Source organism: Panthera tigris, chromosome D1 (assembly GCF_018350195.1).
Source record: "Panthera tigris isolate Pti1 chromosome D1, P.tigris_Pti1_mat1.1, whole genome shotgun sequence".
Taxonomy (NCBI): domain Eukaryota; kingdom Metazoa; phylum Chordata; class Mammalia; order Carnivora; family Felidae; genus Panthera; species Panthera tigris.
The window spans coordinates 109,730,202-109,753,521 of NC_056669.1; the positions used below are offsets into that span (position 1 = coordinate 109,730,202).

A 23,320-nucleotide genomic window follows, 5' to 3' on the forward strand; every position below is an offset into this window, starting at 1 on the left:
TGCTAAGCCTCTGGCTCCTCCAGAGCACGGAGCCACGCCTGTCAACGCTAACACACGGCCCTCAAAGTTAGCTACCTCAACCTTCCAAGTACTCGAAACCATCGTTCTGCAGAAAGGGAATTTGAACCAAGTCAGCCCCCTCTGTAAGCAGTCACTGGAAAGTAACGCATTTCTACTCGGTAATGCTGGGACCACAGCTCAAAGGGCTTACTTGTTCGCTCTGAACTCGAGCCACGGCATTTCTAGCGGGTTCTGCCTAACTACCTGTGTATCCGTCGTATCCCGGAGCTAAGGCGTAAGCTCCCTGACGGAGGGCCCAAGTCCCACACATCTCCGTATCTCTTCAACAACTAGCAGGCTTTTAAGAAGTATTTGGTTTACTAATAAATATTCCCTAGCTGGTCACATAGTCAGTACACTTCCAGACGCTGTCTATCTTACGCTCTTTTAGACTCTGCGGTGTACTGAGTTCAGTATGTATACCGTCGGCATAGAGCTAACGCCCCCCGTGTCACAGAGCCATTCGGTGTGGGCAGCGTGGTGGCCGTGGCCGCGCTCTTTAGTGTTTCATGCACGTATTTCTAAACCAGGCTTCACAAGTCTCCAGTTTCACCAAGGAACCAGACTCCAAAAACAAAACATTGGTTATGTTCCATTTATTGTTAGAACCAACAGTCAACAGTGAATGACGGGCTAACTGCTTGCTCTCTCTCTGTTCACCTGGGACAGTAAGGGCTGGAGTAGGAACGCATCACTGCTCTTCCGCTACTGGGCTTACACCCGGCCCCCGGCCCCCGGCGGCAGGCAGGTGCAGGGTTCACGGCAGTGGCATTCACCATCGTGGGAGCTGCCGTCCCTTTGCTCCAGGGTTTTCTGCAGGGAAGGGGTGCACCTGTGCTGGGCCGAAAACATCCGAAGACAGGGAGAGGAGCCCAGAACAGCCAGACTTAAGAGGGCACGGAGGCGCGACCAAGTAGCCGGGGATACTCGGCGCGCCGAAACGGGCGTCCCTAGGGATCACGGAGTCAAAACTCTGAGACTCTGTTCCTGTCAGAAACCAGCAGACTAACGAGCCTACAGCTTTAGCGGCAAGGAGAGGAAGCCGGTGTTACCAGAGGAAACCGGCAGCCATGAAACTGGTTCCAGGACTTCAAAGCTCCACAAACACGACGCGTTTCCTTTTTGCCCGGCTAGGCTTTCTTCGCTTTCTTTTCTTTATTCTCCATTCTCTTTTTCCAGTCTGCATATGGTCTTGCCCCCCTCGTACAACTGGCATCTTAAGGCTTGCTTCTTCTTCTCACCTCTCTCGCTGTTTTCAGTAGTGGCTAACACGTGTCCTAGTACAGCAACCTCCGAAACGCTCCTCTCTCCCAATTCTGAGTCTGGGAACTGGCGGTTTGGTGAATTGGTTCAGTTCATTTTGAAAAGGGCAAGCAAGCAGTAAAAAGGTGGAGGCCTCGAGGCCAGAAGCTACAAACTGCCCAAGTCCGCGTCATGGGTGCTAACGGACCGGGGCTCGGCACGGGGACGCGTGAGCGCCTCTACGCCTCTACCCGGTCCTCCGTCTTCCCGCAGGACCTAATGCCATCATGACAGTCAAACTAACACCTTGAAAATGTGTCTCTCAAACACAGGACGACCCTGGAACACACGATGAAGAACGTAATATCCAGTTACCAGGTATTCAAGAAAAGCAGACAGTTCAGTCGAGGGCACAGGACTGAATCTGGAGGTGGGACACAGACTGCTTTTGTGCTCAGATCATGTCTAGAACCTTGCAGTGCTGCTGAAGCACACGAGTCCCAGGGTTTCTCTCAAGATTTAAAAGATCAAAACTACTGAAGTGAAGCACACTTTAGAAAGATAATTGTGTGAAAATACTTAAAAAAAGAAAAAAAGAAAAACGAAGATATATGCTTATCAAATCTCCCTTACTTACTTGCATTGTTTTTTTCCTGAGTGGTATCTGCATCAGTGTTAGAGCTGACAGATTGACTGTCTGAGTTTTTGCTGCTGTCACCTAACTTTTTAAGCCTATTTAAGCGTTTATCTGTCTCTCTGAGTCCGTATTTGCTATTGATAACAGGAGCAGGTGCAGGCAGTCCCGCTCTGGATTTAAAAGCACCGGTTCCCCGTCTGAAAGAGAAAACAGCACAGGTTAAACAGCGTACTGACAGTAAGTTCAGCTGCTGAGGGCTCGAGGCCACATCAAGTCAACAGTTGTGGTGCACTGATGAGGCCTCAGTCATCACTGGAAATGTACCCGGTCTGGGACTCGAGGAAGAATTAAAACTGTATATAAAATTAACACAAAAAACCCTCTAGACGTAAAGTGACAGATTGTTGGACTACTGTCAATTCATTACTAACTGCCCATGAGAAACCACCAGGCCCTGTAGAAGTCCACGCGTAGGTGAAAAGAACTAATTCGTCAATTTCAAAACTGGTTCGTGCAATAGTCAGGTCTGCGTTGTGGCTTAAGTAACCCACCTGTTAATTAGATTCTAGCTCTGTTCTACACAATTTAACACTACAACACTGACATCAAGAATTAAGGGATTAGGGGTGCCTGGTTGAGCATCCGACTTCGGCTCAGGTCATGATCTCTCGGGTCGTGAGTTCGAGCCCCGTGTCGGGCTCTGTGCTGACAGGTCAGAGCCTGGAGCCTGCGTCGGATTCTGTGTCCCACCCCCCTCTCTCTGCCCCACCCCTGCTTGTGCTCTGTCTCTGTCTTTCAAAAATGAATAAACATAAAAAAAAAAAAAAATTAAGGGATTAAAAAAAGAAACCAGAGAATTTCCATAAATTAAGCCATTACTTAAGAATTCAACATTAGATACAAAGAAACCTTCACTGGCATCCTGTATAAGGTGGCTACACTGTATCAGTGAAAATATGACTTGTGGGACAATAAAAACTGTTTAATTTCTTTCAAGTTATTGAGATAACCACAATTAACAAAATATGACTAAATACAAGACGTCAGAAACTTGCTTTCACCACGGGGCAAGAATGATCTGTAGTCCACTCTAATAATAATTTATGTTTTTATGTAAGTTCTTCTGAAGTGAAGGTGCTCGCAGAGGCTCTGATCATTCTCAATTAGCCTAGCTTTGCAGACGTTAACTTGACTCAGTGTGTAATGGTACATTTCTACTCGGCTCTATTCAGAAGAAGAAGTTCATGAGGTTACAAAAAAGCGCTACGCATCACATGCAAAAAATGAGAAATTCGTTTGGGCCGAAACTGCCTTCCCGGAGTTGCCTCACTGCCTGCCCTCAGCTTGAAGAAAAGCCGTATGACCAACTCGGTTTTTGAACTCGCCGCACAACTGTGGGCACCCTCCAGCCTGGGAGAGATGCTGGCGCCTACAGGGTCCCTCCCTGCCGTCCTACGTCTCATCGCCAGGGGGCACACACCTAAACCTACTGCCAAAACGACTTCCGGCAAGCAAGGTAAGCATTCTTGCTTGTTTCACCTTTCTAGAACATATCTGGGATTCCATTTTCATTAACACTTCTGTGAAAATCACAAGCTTATCGTGTGGCTGCCTCAGTGCTGTTTTTGGAAGGTGCATGAGAAATTGCGCTAAAACCTGTAGGTGATCGTCGCCAAGGCAGGCAAGCAGTTCCCCTCCCTCCACTCCACGCTTAAGTACGCGCAGAACGGAAAATAGGAAATGTCAGAGGCGATTCATTTCATAGGGATTAAGGGAGTAATGCATTATTTTCAGACATTTCATGCCTTTTCCCCACAACTTGTAACATTTTTGGTTCCTTCCTAGAAAAATGGGCCATATTGAAAGTACACTTCACCACAAATGATCACGGTGCAATTATTCTGTCGGGAAATCAGAGAGTCGTTTTTGTTGTTTGTTTTTTGTTTTCGTTACAACTCTACCACTCCCCTGCTGTCTACTTCCCTGACGTTTTCTTCCTAAGGAAGAAAGACCTGCTCCTGCTGCCGTGACCAGCAGAATGATGCTAGGACCTAAATCCACGAAGCACAAGTCGACAGCCAGCCAGCCCGCAGCCCCGGAGCCCCGAGGCACCGGTGGGGGCCGTCTGCCAGTGCGCTATCCTCCGCCACGGTCTTGCCCGCCGGTTTACACCGCTGCATCTTTTTAAGCAAACAAAACCAAAACGGGAGCACACCGTCCGTCTTACTCGGCAGTCGGCTCTGCCGTTACACAACGGACGGATAAATCTCCACGGAACGTGTGTTCTGAAGAGTGTACTTTTTCCACTGAAGGAACAATCCGTGATGGATTCGATCGCTCCTCACTGCTGGTTCCTGGAACTCGCAGGGCGTCTTTGGGTTTGCTGGCCACCACGGGCACGAACTGCTACGCTGCTCTGAAAGCAAATCCTTACTAACTACCGCTACTTCCACAGGCTGGGTTCTTCCGCCCGGGACCGACGGCCCGCTAAAAGGGCGCGCTGATCGGTAACAACCATGGCCAGACAATTCACGTCACGCCTGCTAACAGTGTATGAGGGCCCGTTTCTCCACATCCTCGCCGGCACTGTAAGGTACAACTCTGAAATTCCGCTGCTCTGACTGACCGTGACAACGAATCCCTGGTTCCTGTCTCCATCGTCTGCTTTACGGCCCTAGTTTCCTGTGCGGCATCCTCCTTACCCTGCCCTCCTCTCGGAGTCTGTCTCTTCCTCGTGAGCTTCTAGGAGCTTTTTATTATTAGGATTATTAACGCTCTGCCAGATGGGTGCCGTTGCCTCTCTGGTTCATCATTTGACTTCGATTTTGACCAAACGTGTTCGTGTTCACCGTTTCTTGTCTTCTTTGACATACAACGTTTCCACTACTCCAACATTAGACAGAAAGCCTCCTCGATTTTTTCTAATCATTTTGCATTGTATTTTAAACTTTAAATCTTTAATCCGCCTTGAATCTGGCTTCTCTTCCAGATGCATAATGAATCATACTAACATCATTTGTGACAGAAATCGTTTCTCCACATGCGATGTTAAGATCTCATACACACTTGCCTCTATCTCAGGCCTCCATTCATATCCCATCACCCATTTGTCCATTTCCGGGCCACTATCGAGTGTCGGTCACAACTGTTTCCTCCTAACTTTTAGTATGTGTTAAAACAAATCTCAAGCTACGCTTCAGACATTTTTTCTTAACTTCATCAGACGTATTTTCATATAAGCTTAAAAATAATCTAATCCTTCCTATTTTGGGGTCATTCGTTAGACTTTACTCCTCAAGTGTTCTCCCGGAAAACTAGCAGTACCTAAGAATGCAGAACAATCACTATCGTGTCAGGATGGTCAGAGCTACAGACACGCATCAAACGCATCCAGGAGATTCGACCCATCATCTCGGAACCTCCGTAAACCTTCTGCTCACCGTTTCTTCACAGAGCCGGCTCTGTGACGTCCTGCGGCTCCTGGCAGAGCACGTGCGTGCGTCCTCACGGCCGGCACCGTGCCAGCCTGGTTCGCCCTGCACGCACGAGCCCTAACAGGAGTTAGCTCCTCAGCTGATACCTGAGAGAGAGCTGAGTGAGTCCTCTTGACCAGTCTCACCCTCCTTGGTGTTCCTGAGAACTCCCCAGAAGAGCTGCAATCAACTCTAAATCAGCTGCTCAAACAGTCTGAAGGTGGCTATGGCTGTTTAATGTCAAGCCTGTCCTTAAAAAAGGATCTGCTCGTGTGTCTATTCCTCATACTAATAACCCTGTGGAGTAGGCAGGATCACCCCCACCTGACCAGTAAGAAGAAACTGAGGCTCACAGAGGAGAACTAATCTGCCTGAGGAACATGATGATACATGAAATGCTCGACTAGTCACACAGCTGTCTCAGGCTTGGTCCGGAATCCCGAGTAGGTGGTTACCCTTCTCAGGACAGCCTCCAAAAGCTTACTTAGCATACTGTATGTCCATTCATTCATCTGTTCATTCATTCGCCAGGGACCTACTATGTGCCAAGTAGTGTTCCGGGTGCTGGGAATGAGCGGAAAAGGTAAAAGCCTCCATGGAGCTTATATTCTAAAGGGCAAATAACCAGAAACCACAAAATAATTTTATAGATAAAGCCTGAGTGTTAACTGTGCGTTCTACACACATCACGTGAAGTAACCAACGTAATTCTCACAGCGACCCTGTGAGACCGCTGCTGACCTTCTCTCCGTTTTACGGATGGGTAATTCAGGCACAAAAAGCAGTTAAACTGTCCCAAGATCACATAGCTAATGACGTGCAGTCACAGGATTTCAACTCCGGGAGGCTCCAGACCTCAGGTACTTGACCGCTACCCTATGCTGTCTCGAGATAACGAGTCTGAAGCATTGTTCAAGTACAATTAAATTATTTTGTGGATTAAAGGTCTTTTTCTGCACTGGTCTAAGATTGAACCAATGTTCAAACCATTTTTTACGTAGAAAATGAAGGATTTTTTTGCTGCCCCTCCCAAAAGGGGGGGCAAAACCTCAGCAGCATCAGGAACAGGTTTCCTGCCGTTCCTTATGGTGAGGACCCCAACGATGGGAGAGAAACAGCTGGGGCAGCACAGGACTCCAGCCTTCTGCTCTCGCCTGACAGAGGGGGACACTTCACACTACTTGGAAAGAAGGGAAGCGGGACCTCTGGGGCGTTCACAGTCCCTCTGCAGGCTGGCCAGCGGCTGGGTGACTTCAGCGGGAGCCGCGGTGCTACTGGACAGCCCTCCCCCCACCTGCAAGAGCGGCACGAAGTGGCAAGAACGAGGGCCAAGGTTCGGCTGCCCCGGGCTCAGACGCTTCGGTTTCTGTACTCGCAGTGTGGACGTGCTTCTATTTACTCCCTCTCTCACAGATGGCTGTGCAGGCTGAATGAGTCAGGGTTTTAGCAAAGTGCCCAGCTCAGTACAAGACGAGAAAAATGAGCTCGGGGCGCATGGGCGGCTCAGTGAGTTAGAAGGCCAGCTCTTGGTTTCGCCTTGGGTCATGATCTTACAGTTTGTGAGTTCGAGCCCCACCCTGAGCTCTGAGCTGATGGTGGAGAGCCCACCTGGGTTTCTCTCTCCCATTCTCTCTCTGCCCCTCTCCCTCTAATGCTCGTGCTCTCTCTCTCAAAATAAACAAACTTAAAAAAGAAAAATGGGTTCAACAAGTCCAGGTCGGCTCCCGGGTGACCCATGCAAGTCCGCACTGCCTGGGAACAGAAGCTTTCCTGCAGGACTAGCAAGACAAGCGTGTGACGTCGCCTCCACGAGCTCCTGGGTGCAGAAATCACTCCAATGAGTAGTGTGAGCTAGCAGTCTGGCTAAGTCAGATTTGGGGGATTTCTACAAGGACTCCAGAATCTTGATGGGTCACAAGAGGAGCTTCCTTATTCAGAGACAGAATTTAGGAATCTTGAAGAGTACGTGCATCAAAACGTAGAAATTCCTGTGGTGAGGACAGCATGATGTACAGAGATGCTGAATCCCTGAGCTGTACAGCTGAAACTGATGTAATCTTGTGTGTCAACTATGTTCAAATAAAAAAAAAAAAAAAATCCTGGGCCACCTGGGTGGCTCAGTAGGCCAAGCATCTGACCCTCGGTGTTGGCTCAGGTCACTGTCTAGTGGTTTGAGATCGAGCCCCGTGTTGGGCTCTGCCCTGTCAGTGCAGAGCCTGCTTGGGTTTCTCTCTCCCTCTCTCTCTGCCCCTCCCTCACATGCGTGCACTCTCTCAAAAATAAACTTAAAAAAAAAAAAAAAAAAAAATCCAGAAGCCACAGCTTGGTAATACACAGGACAACTTCAGTGTTTTCACATGATTATCGGAAGTGAAGGTCACTTGCCACTTTTTGGGCAACCCCACTCTGGCACTGTGGGTGTCTGTGTGCACACGCGCGGATATGCACGTGTACACACGTGTACGGTACTTCCCGTCCTCTCTTTAGGCACGCTGGGACCCTGATCTACTCAGAAGCAGCAGCTGGTGATAAGAAAACTCTAAAGGCTCAGGGGCCACGGCCCCCAAAGAGCTCTGTATCCCCCGACTGTTTATGCACATTTTATCGGACCAAAGCTACAGAACATAAGAGACTACCCACCCCTCCCCGCGTCCAAAGGAGAAGGAAGCAATGTTAGTTGGTGCCCATAATAATCATCAGGTGGTTACAAGAACACACAAGCTGGACATTTTACTTGACGCATACCTTTCGCAAGTGTAACACTCGCAGAACTCGTTATTTTCTCCAAAGAACCCGTCTCCGTAATAACAAGAAATCTCTTCTCCAGGTTCAATGTCTCTCAGAGCCTTCACACACGCCGTATCTCGACCAGTTGACACAAACTGAAATACAATGAACTCATTAAGAAACTCATACCTGCAGCAGAAACAAAATACTTGCAGTAAAAAAAAGTTTATGCTCACCTTACAGTTAGGTCTGCAATCTGAAAAATGTCCAAAAGATAAAGTCAATTAACTGTAGATAAGATCTGAAACACGAACAATTACAGAAATCTGAAATAAGCTTTCCACATCATTTCACAACTTTTGATAGAAGTTTAGGTCTCAGGTTAAGCGACAGGATTGTTTGTTTAATACGCTGGTGGGGAAAAATAAGGAAGTCCTATTTCCAGCCTCCTCTACAGGGAGACGAGGTTCCACGCAGTCTGACAAGGTCATTGCTGCGTCTTAGCAGTTCTGCCCGCCACTCGCACGGCCACCCGAGGAGCGCAGCTTACCGTGGTTTATAAAGGCGGCGGGACCAAGCCAGAGCTGGGCACAGTTTTTCCTTGTGGAATACATGACACTGAAGTCGTTTTCTCCGTGTCTAAGCAGCATGTTCTCCTCAATTTCTGAAAGTTCGGCAATACAACCCACCAGTAATTCTATTTTGTCATTTCGTTTCCTATTTAAAATATGTCATGTTAAAAATTACTAGTAATTATAAATAACAAGGCTTCTTTTAATAAAATACGCCTGTCCAATAAATACCGGGAATCCAGAAGACCTAGCTGTGTGCATCTTGGCTGACCCCCCGGGACCTTCACTGGGCTACGCTCTCCTCCTCCCTGGACGCCCGACAGCCTCGGGCCACAGCCGCCCTACAGCTGCCTTAGCCCTACGAGAGACCGGGAGGTGCTCCAGGCCAGAAGCCGTGCTACCTCGTCTCCGAGTCCCCTACGGTCCCTAGTACAGCGTGGTGCAGGCAGGGAGGACTGAAATATCTGCTACAGCGAACGCAACTTGCTGAGAGTGGACGGAGGAGACAGAGACAAGCAGTAGTAGTAAAGGTCACGGGGACCCGGGATGAGGACACCACCCTCTAGAACAGCGCCATCCAAGGAAAACGTAACGGAAGCCAAATGCGGGGTCTGCGGTGTTCTAGTAATGACAACCAGAAAGTAAAGAAAAAACAAGTGAAATTACTTTTAGTAATGTCTTTGAACCCGAGAGGCCCCCGCTACTATTTCAGCAGGTAATCAGTAGAAGAAACATTAACGGGGAACACAGTTTACCATAAAACTTGGCGCGTAAATCACATTTACGGTACTTCTCACCACAGACTAGCCACCGTTCAAGGGCCCAAGAGGCACAAGTGGCTGGTGGCTGCTGTGCTGGACGGTGCGGCTCTAGACCACAAGACCAGAAAGCTACACGTCCACCGACAGCACCGGGAGCTGGGGGAGCGGATCAGCGGACTCGATACACTACGATGTGCGCTCGCGCACGTGCACCTGTCCAAACTGACGGTGCTCGCGCACGCACACGCGCACCCACCCGAGAGGCCTGGGTGTACTGCTCTTTGCCCATTCCATTTTCAGGTACCTGATCCTAACGTTTTTGTTATAAAAAATACGTGAGGACAGCTTATAAGAAGGGCAACATGTTCCTTCTTCTGGGAGGTGAGGTAGGAACGGGCATTAGAGGAAAAAAAACGATCACACATTCTCTCATGAATGGCTTCTACCCTTCCTAGCTGGCCTCAACTTTACTACCCTTACTTAAGTTGGCACATACATGTACACGTATATACTTAAGCAGGCAATTCGGCAGGACATTTCCACCTGTGAAGTTCCTAGGATCGTTGAGACTTCACACCCAACCTTTCTCTAGGCCAGCAGGACGCGGAGGGCCTAGAGCAGGCCTTCCGGGACACGGAAGCCAGGTTCTCCAGCCCCGGCACCTGGACTCCTTCGGCAGCCTCACCACCGAGCAGCATTCCGACTCGGTCAAAGTGCGCGGGCCGAGAGACGGGATCTGGTTCAACTCAGATTTCTAATTCCACTGTCCTGACCCAGGTCACTGGGCCAAGGCTCTGGCTTCACTCCTTCCCACAACTTTCTTAGCAACGGTAACTTAAGAGAGAACTTTAACCGACAGGACATTACGGGTTTATACTAGTGTAATAGTTACCACTCTTTTGTTGCAACTATTTTGGCTCCATTTTGTTCTGATGAGTATCTATTACAGGGCAGTATTTCAAATCCACTGTCAGTTGCAAACATTCGCAAGTAAATAAATACCTAAAACAGAAGAAAATAATGGTATTTGTATTAAATTGTTTATCCCGTTAGACTTATTCAGAATCACAAAAGCAAATCGTCACCGAAATGTGAAACATTTAGGATCATTAAGTAACAAACTCTGTGATTTTACAATTTCACGTATCTGAGCACCTGACGGCTTGGCCATGTTCCTCTGAAAGTTCATGGAGAATTTCACTTCCGGAACCAAGCTGTCTCTTTGGAGAGTTATACAAACGATCTTATGTGTTATTAGATCTTCCCATTGATCGGCTTTATGAAAAACTGACTTCAAAGTTTCAGTGTTCACTAAAATTTAAGTTTTAGTTTACTCTACTCTTATCCACACAGATAAATAGTAGTAATCTTATCAATAAACCTACATGTTCCTTGAATAATTTCTCCTGCATTTTGTTCTTGTTGAGAAAATAGTGCCGTGCCCATTCGCCTGAAGTCAAACATTTGAAGGCTTTCTCCAAGTGTTCATCTTTCTTAAAACGTTCAATGACTTCCTTTAGTTCTTCTTGCCTTCCCTTAATAGGCCGAAATCTGAACGAAATCAAAACATTCGCTTTAGTTAACTGCCATCCCTGGGCCACTGTAGAGAAATCGTGAGGCAAGAAATAACCTGAAAACAGCCAGACCTAATAAAAGAGGATAACCAGCAATCCTGATAAATCATTACTGCACAAGTAATAGCCATCACCAGGAAACAGAACTTCTCTTTCTTCCAACTGTATTTTGATTTTTTTTTTTCACTGTTACTTCGTTAACTGAGAAATGACCAGATGACTCAAACGAAGCTGTCTGCCTCAGGCTCACACTAGTCCTGTAAATCTGGATGGTACAAAAAGACCTACAATAGAGCTGGTCTGGTTGAGAGTCAGAGCGACAAGAACTTTTCCAGAGCATGCACAACCAAGCCAGAAGAGTGCAAGGCAACGAGCTTCGGGAGGATGAAGCAAACAAAATCCTGCCACAGACAGAACACTCTCCATGTGCGCAGTTAGAAACCCCCCAAATCAAGTGCCCCAAGAGGTCCTGAAATACACCCTGATGTCCTAATATCCGCGTCAAATTAACCTTTGAGAGGTGCACTCGGAAAACAAAAAGGGCAAAAAGCACAACTCTAATGGTGGTGTTGCTAAACTGGTGACGTCAAAGCTGAAAGGCTTCCGTAACAAAACCAGCTATAATGCCTTCGGAATGCTGTACCGCTAGCAAGAGTCACACACGATGCGATCGTGGTCCGAGAAAGACTTACACTGGTAAAGCCCTTTTTCTAAAGTTGTGTTCCCAGTAAAACATGTTCTATGTACAAAGGTACTTGGACCTTAATTTCAAAATGTCTTCTCATGTCAATTGCCTTTGGCTCATTTTCCCAAATAAAGTTGTTTGTTGTTGTTGTTTTTAAATCTACCAACAACAAAAGGAGTAGACTGCTATTCAGATAAGGTGTTAAGAAAAAACTATTAGTGGCTGAGAAGAAAATATATTTGAACTACACCTTACTCCAGCATTTACAAACCGCACGTCTCATAAACTTGAGAACTCTAAAATCGCAGGAAGATCTGGCCCAAACTCCAGCACAGGAAGCAGAAGTCTTTTTCTAGGTGAGCTATCACAAACGTATTCGTAACATTTCAGGGACATCTCAAGCCAGTCTCTCACCAAGGATTCCTTACTAGGTGCCGCGTGCGCAGGTGCTGTGGTGAAAAACAGGAGAGAGAAGACCTGACCGCTGTTCTGGAATGGAGACTCCAGTGGGGCTAGAAGACACATGTATGCATCCAACAGTTAAGCAAGGCGTCGCCATGCTAATGCGAGTTAGCAGGGTACAAACGACACGCTACAGCACTTTAGATACAGAAACGCTCGCTGAAGCGTAAGATCCGTTCGCGAAGGGGTTCTGGAGTTGACAACGATGTGGGAGTTGACAAGGAGGAATGCTGTGATTTCAGCCTTCTAAAGGAAAAGCAGAATACTACCATAGGCAGGAAAGAATCCAAAGAAGGATGGCAAAGTGAGAGGGAGCCTACACAGAGGATCGTAAGGAAGCTGGGTTCAAAGACATGAACGAGGGAGTCAGCTGGCCGGCAACAGTGAGGGCGAGTACTAGAACAAAGAGGAGGGAAGACGTGAGATCCCGAATGGGTAAAATACTGTTTACTGGACAGGACCTCTAGAGGACTTCCGGAGCTAGGAAAGCAGGCTGACGCCTTGGAGAACAAACTACCCACGGGCTCCTGTTTCAGTAAAGCTTCTCACAGCTGGTAAGCAGGACTATCAGGAAGACTTCGAACCCATCCTGGAGACAGCAGATGGACAACTGGACAACTGGACAATGAAATGGACAAATGGGCAATGCCCCGTATTACTTTCCATTTCGACCAATGAGCACACCAGCCCGCCCTCACGGGCAGACGAGCGCAAGTCCTTCGGACAACTCTGAAGGTCTTCAACCAGGCTGTCGGAGAACCACCACTAAAATGATCTAAAAATCACCCGCAGAACTGTGGGAGCACCCATACTCCCACGCAGGTCGACTACCCTACGGGGTACCTGTGGCCACAAGCGGTCTTCTCCAGACCGGGCTCCTCAGAAAACCCAAGTCCGTCTGGCTGCAGCCCTGCACTAGGGGGTCACGTGCGCGTGCAGGACGGGCCAGACGAGCAAGCAGCTGCCGGCTGAGGCACACCCCTGCAGGCAACACAGAGTGCGACACGGCGGGAAGCAGAAAAGCAGCGGCTCACTCAGAGCACGACGAGCAGTCCAGGGTGTCAAGCGGCCAGGCTACGAGACCCCGGAAGGGCCCAGCGATCTCCGGGTTCCCGTGGAACTGACCAACGGGGACGCTCTGTTCTCAAATAACCACACGGCTCGATGCGTTCGAGAGCAAACCAAAGTCAGGGCTGAATTCACCTAAAGCTCCTAAGCACCTGTCAGAAAAACAGGTTACGGACCTGGGACGGACGCCGGCTCCTCCTGACAGGCTTTCTGTGTGGCCTCCACCTCCTGAGGCATGTCCCTCCCTACCCGAAACTGCCTGCCAGCTAGCCTTAGTTTTGTTCGTGATGCCAAACCATTTATATGCTGAAACCAACACTAAGTAATCAACTCTTGACTGACTAATGGTCTGCCTTCTATGTTTCCTGTGCTGACTTTCGTTTCTGCTCGCCTGCCTTCTATTGCCTCAAACACAAACAAAACCCCCAAAACCGTCCCTCGTGCTACTCACCAGCAAGAACCTCCATTTCACTTAAAATGTAATTTACTGTCAAACTCTGTCTCGGTTGGCCGCTAGAAGGCGTGAAATGACACTGAGGCAAAGGAGGAGGAGATGGTTCTGGGTGCAGACAGGAAGGGGACGAGACAGTCGTTTTTGAGAATCCTACAGAAGTACATCCAAATCACCTGGCTGACAGTTCAAGTCAAATCCCATCATGACAGATACCACAGGAAGATAAAAATTACTTAATCACATAAGACTCTCACAACTAATAGGGCCAGAGCAAAAGGCACTCAAGACCCTTGAAGGCAATGACCTGGGTCCGTATTACGGAGTAGGAAAATTCCCTCGGTCCCCTCCTGACCCACGGTCATTCTAGACCTCCCATACGAACTGTACAAAGCTATCCTCACTCACACCACGGTTCTCAAGGCTAAAGGGGAATTTAGGTTCTCTAAAGCAACCCTCTTGTTCCATAAATGAGAAAAACCAGGTCCAGTGAGGGCCGTTAACAGAGGGACTACCGCTACCCAGTCCTACTCGCTCACGGGAGCTCCGGGGGCCCCCCTGGTGGCGTTTCACGATCAGAATAGGATTTGACTTGCGTTCGCCACGGAGCCCAGCACGGAGCCCAGCCGGAGACAGTGAAAGGGCCGGACACAAATATATACTTTTGAATTTAGTATCTGGGGGACGGGGGACGGGGGACGGCAAATGGCACGGCAGGGGAGGCAAGAGACAGGTGTTTGGCATTTCCCAATCGGTCCGTCCTTCCTCCCCCTCTTCATACAAACTTGACAACTTTAAATAAACCAAACATTTATTTCTCTCTTCCCACACCTCTGATCAGTGGCTGGTACGTGAAATACAAAAATATGTCATTTAAATCATTTTTATCACAAAGGGCAGAAAGAAACATGAATTCACACTCCCACACACCTGTTCCCCACTCTTTCCAGAGACTGACTTCCCAGGTTTTCTTGCTATTTGGTTTTTCTGTTTCCAAACCCAAGTGACCAGGGAAGGAAAAGCTGCAGATGTGTGTGAGCTGTGCTACTGTGCCCTTCCATGAGCAAGTACAACCAAGAGCTGACTGGAGGGAGGGGAAGAGGAGGGGGACAGAAAAAAGGGAGCAAGGGAAGGAGAGAGGAAGAGAGAGAAAACGCTCAAATATTTAAGATATCAAATAAGAAGACCGCGAGGCAACATCGTGAACACATTTCCCCCTCTCGGAAAGTTTAACTGCACACGGACAGTTGGCAGGTGCCGAGGAATCATGCTAGAACCACAGCTCTTCGCTCCTTCTTGACCTGAGAGTCGACCACCACCAGAGACATCCCCGGCTGAGTCCTACCGGCAGTGCTCAGCTAATCCCAGGGAGTGACTCCTGATCTTTTGATGAATGCTTTCTCTTACAAAATTACCCTGTTATGGAGTACGAGTGGTTCTTTAAATATAGCTGTTACTAAGACCAAGCTATTTGAAAAGGTTTGCAAAACGTTCTAAAAGTCGTGTTTATGCTGACACCTCCAATTACGTAACATAAAAGAACATCATAAAGGCCGAAACAGGTTAGTTGGTATCTTATTATTGTTTGTAATGCACTCTACCTACCTCACAGGGTTGTTGTGAGGAAAACTGTCAGATTTTGAAAAATGCCTTGAGCTCCTCGAAGGAAAGGCGCTATATAAATGCAAAAACAAACAACAACAATAAAAAACTATTTGAATAATTTGTACTTGTCATTTCTAAACAGACTTACAATAGCAGTTGTTGCAGAAGTCCTTAAAACGCTGTGACACTCGAGAAGATTGTGACACCACGGGCAGACTCAGTATAGTAACAAAAGCCGAGATGTTGAGATTCTTTCCTTCCCACACATCATTTGCCCCTCGATCATATTAAGTTAGAAGGTCTAGAAGTTTCATTACGCTTTCTAGTCAAGCACTTGACTTTACAGCGAGAGTTAGGGTGACTGATTTCCAGTTCGCATCCAACAGTGGACACGAAACATACTACGTAAACAACCAAATTAAAATTCGACAGTTGCAGCACTGGCCGAAGTACAGCTTGGACCAAATAACAGAGAAAAGTTCCAAAAGCCCCACGAGGACTCTTCCCATTTGTCACGTTCTCTCCTGCTCAGCCCAACGTCCAGTGAGTCTCCCCAACGCCTCAGGAGACTGAGATCTCTGGGTCACGCAGCCTAAAACAAGGGGCCGTGACAGAAAGCATCCCCCGTGCTGTACAACAGCACTCGTACAAGATCTCCGCTTGTTTTTAAAAACAATCAGAGGCATGACTAACAACTCCATTCTCTGGTTAGAGGGAAGAACTTAATTTTCATAATTGACGAGAGTCACTCAAATCGAAGTACTTCCCAGTAAACTGAAATTTCTGTTTTGTTTGTACCATTTCCAGATATTCCGGCTGCAACTCTGACTCACTTGTGCATAAATGGAGGGACATATCAAGATTTAAACATAAGCATTTGGAATAGAACCAGCTAAGGAAATTCTTAAATCGTTAAATATCTACCGTATCCGAACACCGTTTCTGATGGCACGCTGAAAGAAGCAGAGGGAGGGAAGAAGGCATAAAACAGAGAAACTTAAAAATTTGACAATCAAATTACAGATGTACCAACAGGGCAACGAAAAGATCCCTCACACAAGGGATACACAGACAGCTGGGACGGTGAGAATCCAAGCTGTCATATCTTCCGGTCACATCTTTCACACCTCACAGAAAGAGAAGTCCATAAACTAACAATTTATAAGGAATATTTACGATTATTCTAATACGGCACTACAGAGTTTCCTTATTTTCTATAAAATGGTATCTTTGGGAATGACATTAAGTCAACATTCTGACAAATTCTTGCTCAAAAGATGAAGAACAGAAAAGACAGTCTTATTTTCAAGTAAGTGACTAAGATTAAATGAAAACGTGTGCCTTTCACTCAGATTAACAAGCTTCATTAATGAAACTTCTGCGTTCTTCCCAAATGTCAGCTTACAAAAGAATCCGTTAAAATACCTTTGAAAAGAACGCCTCTGGTGCAAGGTGCCCGGGGACACAGCAACGTCCCGGCTCGGCCCCGCCGGCCCAAGGTGCCAGTGCTGCTGTCGGCTGACCTGCTCTAACCAGGGCGCACCAGACTCTCTCTCTACATCACCAATGGCTACTCCAGAAACTCTAGGGGTAGAATTAAATGTTGTAGCGGAAAACACGAATAAATGTTTTCTTCTGAATGTTTAACGTGGCTTAACCAGTTTTATAAATACATATATATATATACATACGTATATATATATATAAATTTTTTAACATTTATTTTTCATAGAGAGAGAGAGAGAGAGAGAGAGAGAGAATGGGAGAGAGCGAGTGAGCGAGCAGGGGAGGGGCAGAGAGAGAGGGAGACAGAATCCAAAGCAGGCTCCAGGCTCTGAGCTGTCAGCACAGAGCCCGATCCAGGGCTCAAAGCCATGAACTGTGAGATCATGACCTGAGCTGAAGTCGGGCACTCACCAACTGAGCCACCCAGGTGCCCCTAAATATATAAATAGATTAAAAAAAATTTTTTTTTAACGTTTATTCAGTTTTGAGAGACAGAGCACAAGCGGAGGTGGGGCAGACAGAGAGGGAGACACAGAATCCAAAGCAGGCTCCGGGCTCTGAGCTGTCAACACAGAGCCCGATGCGGGGCTTGAACTCACAAACTGCTCAAAATTCATGAAACCTGAGATCATGACCTGAGCCGAAGCTGGACGCTTAACCAACTCAGCCACCCAGGCGCCCCTCCTTTTTTAAAAGTGTATTTATTTATTTGTTTTGGGGTGGGGGGAGGGGCAGAGAGAGAGTCCACCAGAGAGAAACTAGGAGATACAATCCCAAGCGGGCTCTGTGCTGAAAGAGCCCGATGCGGGGATCAAACTCACAAACCGTGAGATCATGACCTGAGCCAAAATCAAGAGTTGGACAATTAATCGACTGGGCCACCCAGGCACCCCTAACCACTTTTAATTTTAGATCCTGTATTTTAATTCAGGGATGCTCGGATACAGTAATGTCTTGGGTTTTAATAGTATTTGTGGGGTAAACGCTAAATTTTACATTTTAGGACTGCACGTTTTTAAATGAGCCTAGGAAACTACTGATAAGGAAGTTTATTTATCTTGAGAGAGAGACAAAGCACTAGCTGGGGAGGGGCAAGCAGAGAGGGAGAGAGGGAGAACCCCAAGCAGGCTTTGCACCGTTAGCACAGAGCCTGAGGCGGGCTTAAACTCACAAACTGCAAGATGACGACCTGAGCCGAAATCAAGGGTCGGACCCTTAAGTGAGCGAGCCCCACCTGGCGCCCCCTGATAAGGCCCTTTTATGTAGTCATCACATCAAAACAAAGTTCGGGAGGCCAGATGGCCTAGGACCTCGCTATTCCAAGTACAGTCAGGAGCTTGTTAGAAATGGAGCATCTCAGGCCCCAGCCCACAGCTACTGAATCAGAACCTGCATCTTCACAAGACTCCCCAAGTGACTCATATGTAAAACTAATTATAGGAAACAGTTGTCAGGACTTTTATTAAAAAATAGGAGTAACTTCCTATTGTAGAAGCCAGTAACAGGTAAACTGCTCATCTTCTGGAGCAAAGGACGGCAGAGGACGGGGAATTGACTATAGGGAGTTCCTTCCTAAACCAATGACCCTTCTGTTATTCTGATGCAGTCTTTCCATGATGGTTTATGTGCTTCCACAGTTCAGTATACAGGGCACAGTGAACGTCACCTACCTAGATCTTTTTTCTCTTCCTTGATGACTCCAGGTCATAATTATGGGCCTTTGCAGTAATAGCCTGACCCTCTCTAAGACTGTTATGTGAAAGCGATTCATATTTCTTAACTATTACCAGGACCTTCTAGGAGAAGCAGCAGTGGCCTCGCTGGGGAAAAGAAGGGAAATGGACTGAAAACAACGCAAACCAGGGGAACCCGGCTGGCTCAGCCGGAAGAACGTGCGACTCTTTATCTTGGGGTTGTGAGTATGAGCCCCACGTTGGGTATAGAGATTACTAAAAAAAACCAGACTTTAAAAACATTCCTTGAGAAAATAATTTAAGAAAAAAATAATGCAAACCAGATTTTATTTGGCTATTAGGGCATCCAGTACTGCTGATTTCCCAGCCAACAGCTATCCACCTGTCTACTTACAAAATTTAGGCATCTGCCCCTCTCAGGTCAGGGAGCTATTTAAATACGTTCTCAAGTCCACTCCAACTTGTCACTTCATTTTAGCAAGGAAAGATCTATGGTAACAGGAATCATGAAAATACCAAAGGCTCATTTTTATCCAAATTACTTCTTTCTGGATCTAGAAAATAATTGATAAACGAATCATACAGTCTTTTGTTTTCATCTTAGCAACGGACAGAATTAAAAGGGGGAAAATGGCACAAGAGTTTCCTCTAATCACCTTTAGTCACCAATTCCTCCCTCCCCAACTACTGGCGACTAGTCACCTGGTGATCAAGTTGCTCTGGGGTTGTCACTGGCCCTGGAGCTACAAGCCACCACTGCAAGTATCAGGAAGGTAGGAGGGATCAGTGGCCTAGAACTGGCTCTATACATTCTCAACCTCACCAGACTTGAAAGCCCTCTGCCACTCATGTTAAGAGGGAAAGTTGTAAAGTTCCGAGTTAGTGTTCGGTGGCAACCGTGAAAGTATTTAAGGGCCATTTTCAGGGGAGAGATGCTTAAGAAAATATGAATTACAAAATTAAAAAAAATTTTTTTTTTAGACAGAGAGAGACAGAGACAATGTGAGCAGGGGAAGGGCAGGCAGAGAGCGAGCAAGCGAGCGAGAGAGAGACAGAATCTGAAGTAGGCTCCAGGCTCCGAGCTATCAGCATAGAGCCCGACGCGGGGCTCGAACTCACAAGCCGTGAGATCATGACCTGAGCTGAAGTCGGATGCTTAACCAACTGAGCCACCCAGGCGCCCCATGAATTAAAAAATTTAAAGGATAACAGACTTCAAAAGCAGTGTTAATATTTTATACAGATGGCATGTGATCCTCAATAAAGCACCTCCATGTCTGTTTTCTTCTCTGCAGACTGAACAGACAGATGCAGGTCTTTAACATTCTCTTCATTCCAGTGACGAGGTGAATCTCAAAGATTAAACGTGACGGCAATACATTCCCTATATACGGTTGCAATTAGTTAGAAGAAAACTCTGTAATAAAATCATGAAAAAACCCCTGATGTAACCTACTTTATGTAGAAAAAAAAATTATTGTATTTTCAAGGCTTCACAGGATGCTTCTAAGATTTTTCTTTCAGCTTAATTATCACAACATTGAAAATAGACTAGGAGATGCTCCCCCAGCTTCATATTTTCATAGGAACAGCCTGAGATAAAATAAGAACACAGAATTAAAACTGACAAGACTCCTGGAAGCTTTTGTTGCTTTTCTTGCCTCAAATACAAAATCTTCTACAGCAAAGACCTTTCCTTTGATGTCATCTTAAATTCTGACTAAAAGTAAAATTAGCATCTATTTTCTTAAACTCAACATCATCATCCGCTCTACTTCAGGATACAGACTTACAATTACCTGGTGTTCATTTTGTGTGTTTGAAAACCTAGATAGGGGTCAAGAACCAGACTGGTCGCCAGGTCATCGTTCTCACAGAGCTCCTTGGCAGACATTCCAGAAGACGGCACATATCGACTCTGGCCTTCGAACCCCGAATTACCATTACCTGTGAGGAGAAAGAGAAAGGAAAGTAACTCAAAGGGAAAACCACTTAAATCTACCTTTAAAACCTTTAGTTTCGTTGCCTTCTCAAGTCAGCCATTAAGAACGGAGTACGTTTTGCACAGACAGAAAGCCAAACACAGCGAATGACCGAGAGCGTTTTGCTTAGCAGATAAGATTACCAGGGTTCCCAAGAACAGGGTCTGTGTAGTCGTGAGAATCTTGGGCTCAAATAAATGCCTTCCCCGTCCCATCAAGGAAGACGAAAAACGGGATGAGTGGACGCTCACCACCGTGGCAAAAGACAGCATCAAGCGCCACTGTGGACAGGGCCGGGGGACACAGGAGACAAGAACACAAGAAAGTCTCTGCAGGAAGTGCCAGGACGGACATCAAGTACGAAGAGGGGGCCCCCGAGGGGTGAACTCCGCCATGCTCCTCTTGGGCAGGTGACCCTCACTCCCCACCTGGTAGCTGAGGCCCACAGGAGAAGAGACTTGCCTGTGACTACAGAGTCAGGAAGCAGAAGTGGGGAAAGGGGGAGAGAGAGAATGACAGGCCTATTTCCAACCTGTCTAAAACAGATTTTGAATGAATGGATAAAAATAGAGAAATGCCGGAAATACATAACCGAAGTGATGAGGTTTAATGATGGTGTTTATAAAGAGAGCAAAGGAAAGCCAAACTTAAATGGGTGAAGTTTCATCCGTGCTGATTTAAGCCTGACATGCGTGTCACAGACAACCTTTTCAGGAATGTAATTATGCCAACATTGTAACTTGAAGCCTCTCAAAATTAAGATGTGGAAGAATGAAAAACAGTGCAAGGTATAACTTTCTTTTCCACACTCTTTCAAAAAGCAAATTAAACACAACATGTTAAGGCCCTATCAAAAGGTAGGTAGGCATATGTTTTGTAATCAAGTTATTCATTTGCACGTAGGTATGTAAAAGCTATCAAAGTCGTTATGTTTCTTCTTTATTGAAATGTAATTCACACACCATACAATTCACCCATTTAAAGCGCACAGTTCAGGGGCGCCTGGGTGGCTCAGTCGGTTAAGCGTCCAACTTCGGCTCAGGTCATGATCTCACGGTTCCTAGGTTCGAGCCCCACATCGGGCTCTGACAGCTCAGAGCCTGGAGCCTGCTTCTAATTCTATGTGTCCCTCTCTCTCTGCCCCTCCCCCACTCACGCTCTATCTCTGTCTCTCAAAAATAAATAAAAAAAAATTTTTTTTTTTTTTTAACTAGGCTTCATGCTCAGCGTGGAGCCCAATGCAGGGCTTGAACTCACTACTCTGAGATCAATACCTGAGCTGAGATCAAGAGTGAGATGCTTAACTAACTGAGCCATCCAGGCGCCCCATGTGTCCTTTTAGTTTGACACATTCTAACAGCTGTGAAGTGGTACCTTGTGGTTTTGACTTGCATTTCCCGGATGACTAATGATTTCAAGCATCTTTTCATGTACTGGCCATTTGTGGGTCTTTGGAGAAATGTCTGTCTATTCAGATTCCCTTGCTCGTTTTAAATTGGAGTTTGTGGGGCGCCTGGGTGACTCAGTCAGTCAAGAATCCAACTTCAGCTCAGGTCATGATCTCGCGATTTGTGAGTTCAAGCCCCACATCAGGCTTTACGCTGGCAGCGTGGAGCCTGCTTGAGATTCTGTCTCCCTCTCTCTCTCTGCCCCTTCCCTGTGCACACACTCTCTCTCCCTCATAAAGGAAGGAAGGAAGGAAGGGAAAGAAAGAAAGCGGGAGGCAGGGAGAAAGAGAAAGAAAGAAATTGGAGTGTCTTTTACTGCTGACTTGTAACAGTTCTTTATATATTCTAGATACTAGTCCTTTATCGGACAGATATGTGATTTTAAAATGTTTTTCCCCCTTCTGTGTCTTTTCATGTTCTTGATGTTAATCCCTTAAAGCACAAAAGTTTGTTAACACTGATGAATTTCAATTTACCTTTTTTCTTTTGTTCCTTGGGCTTCCAGTGTCCTATCTAAGAAACCTCTGCCTGATCTAAAGTCATGAAGATGTATGCTTTTGTTTTCTTCCAGGGATTTTATAATTAAGGTCCTTTGATCCATTTTGAGTTAATTTTTCACACATACCGTGAGGTAGGGTCCAACTTCATTCTTTTGCATGTGGATATCCTGTTTTTCCAGCACCATTCATTAAAAGACTATTCTTTCCCCACTTAATTTTCTTTGCATGCTTGTCAAAAATCAATCAACTACAGACATGAAGGCTTATTTCCAGACTCTTGATTCTATTCCATGGATAGGTGTCTAGCCAAATACAACACTGCAGCCTGGTAGTAAGTTTTGAAACTGAGAAGTGTGAGTGTGCCATCTCTGTTCCTTCACAACACTGTTTTCGCTGCTCTGGGTTCCTTGAATTTCCACAAGAATTTTAGGATCTGTTTGTCAATTTCTGCAAAGAAGCCAATTGAGATTTTGATAGGGACTGAGTTCACTCCCTGTAGATCCCTACAGATCCCTGTAAATCTGTAGATCATTTGGGGAGTACTGCCATCATAACAATATTAAGTCTTCTAATCAATGAACATGGGATGTCTTTCCATTTATTTAGGTCTTCTTTAATTTCTTTCAATAACGTCTTGCAGCTTTCAAACTGTAAGTTTTATAGTTTGCGTGCTGATCTATACTGCTGAGCTCATTTATAAGCTCTAATGTTTTTTGTTTGTTTTTAATGTTTTTATTTATTTTTGAGAGAGAGAGAGAGAGAGAGAGAGAGAGAGAGAGAGAGAGAGAGAGAAAGAGCGCACGCAAGTGCATGAGCAGGGGAGGGGCAGAGAGAGACGGAGACACAGAATCCAAAGCAGGCACCAGGCTCTGA

The 23,320-nt window shown here is 46.4% G+C and overlaps 1 protein-coding gene across 8 annotated transcripts in view; it reads right to left on the reverse strand.

The window, feature by feature from the left end:
- Nucleotides 1-23,320, reverse strand: part of KMT5B (lysine methyltransferase 5B) — a 55,318-nt gene that overhangs the window by 6,670 nt on the left and 25,328 nt on the right. For 5 of the 8 annotated variants that reach the window (XM_042959523.1, XM_042959527.1, XM_042959524.1 and 2 more), the window contains 8 exons: nucleotides 20,317-20,464; nucleotides 15,318-15,386; nucleotides 10,858-11,023; nucleotides 10,365-10,474; nucleotides 8,690-8,856; nucleotides 8,376-8,395; nucleotides 8,158-8,294; nucleotides 1,940-2,136 (listed from right to left, as the gene is read on the reverse strand). In XM_042959523.1, coding sequence (XP_042815457.1) covers nucleotides 1,940-2,136; nucleotides 8,158-8,294; nucleotides 8,376-8,395; nucleotides 8,690-8,856; nucleotides 10,365-10,474; nucleotides 10,858-11,023; nucleotides 15,318-15,386; nucleotides 20,317-20,464 — 1,014 coding nt within the window. Of the gene's footprint in view, nucleotides 1-641; nucleotides 1,642-1,939; nucleotides 2,137-8,157; nucleotides 8,295-8,375; nucleotides 8,396-8,689; nucleotides 8,857-10,364; nucleotides 10,475-10,857; nucleotides 11,024-15,317; nucleotides 15,387-20,316; nucleotides 20,465-23,320 lie in introns of those variants that run through there. The other 3 variants (XM_042959530.1, XM_042959526.1, XM_042959529.1) reach the window with 3 other exon arrangements.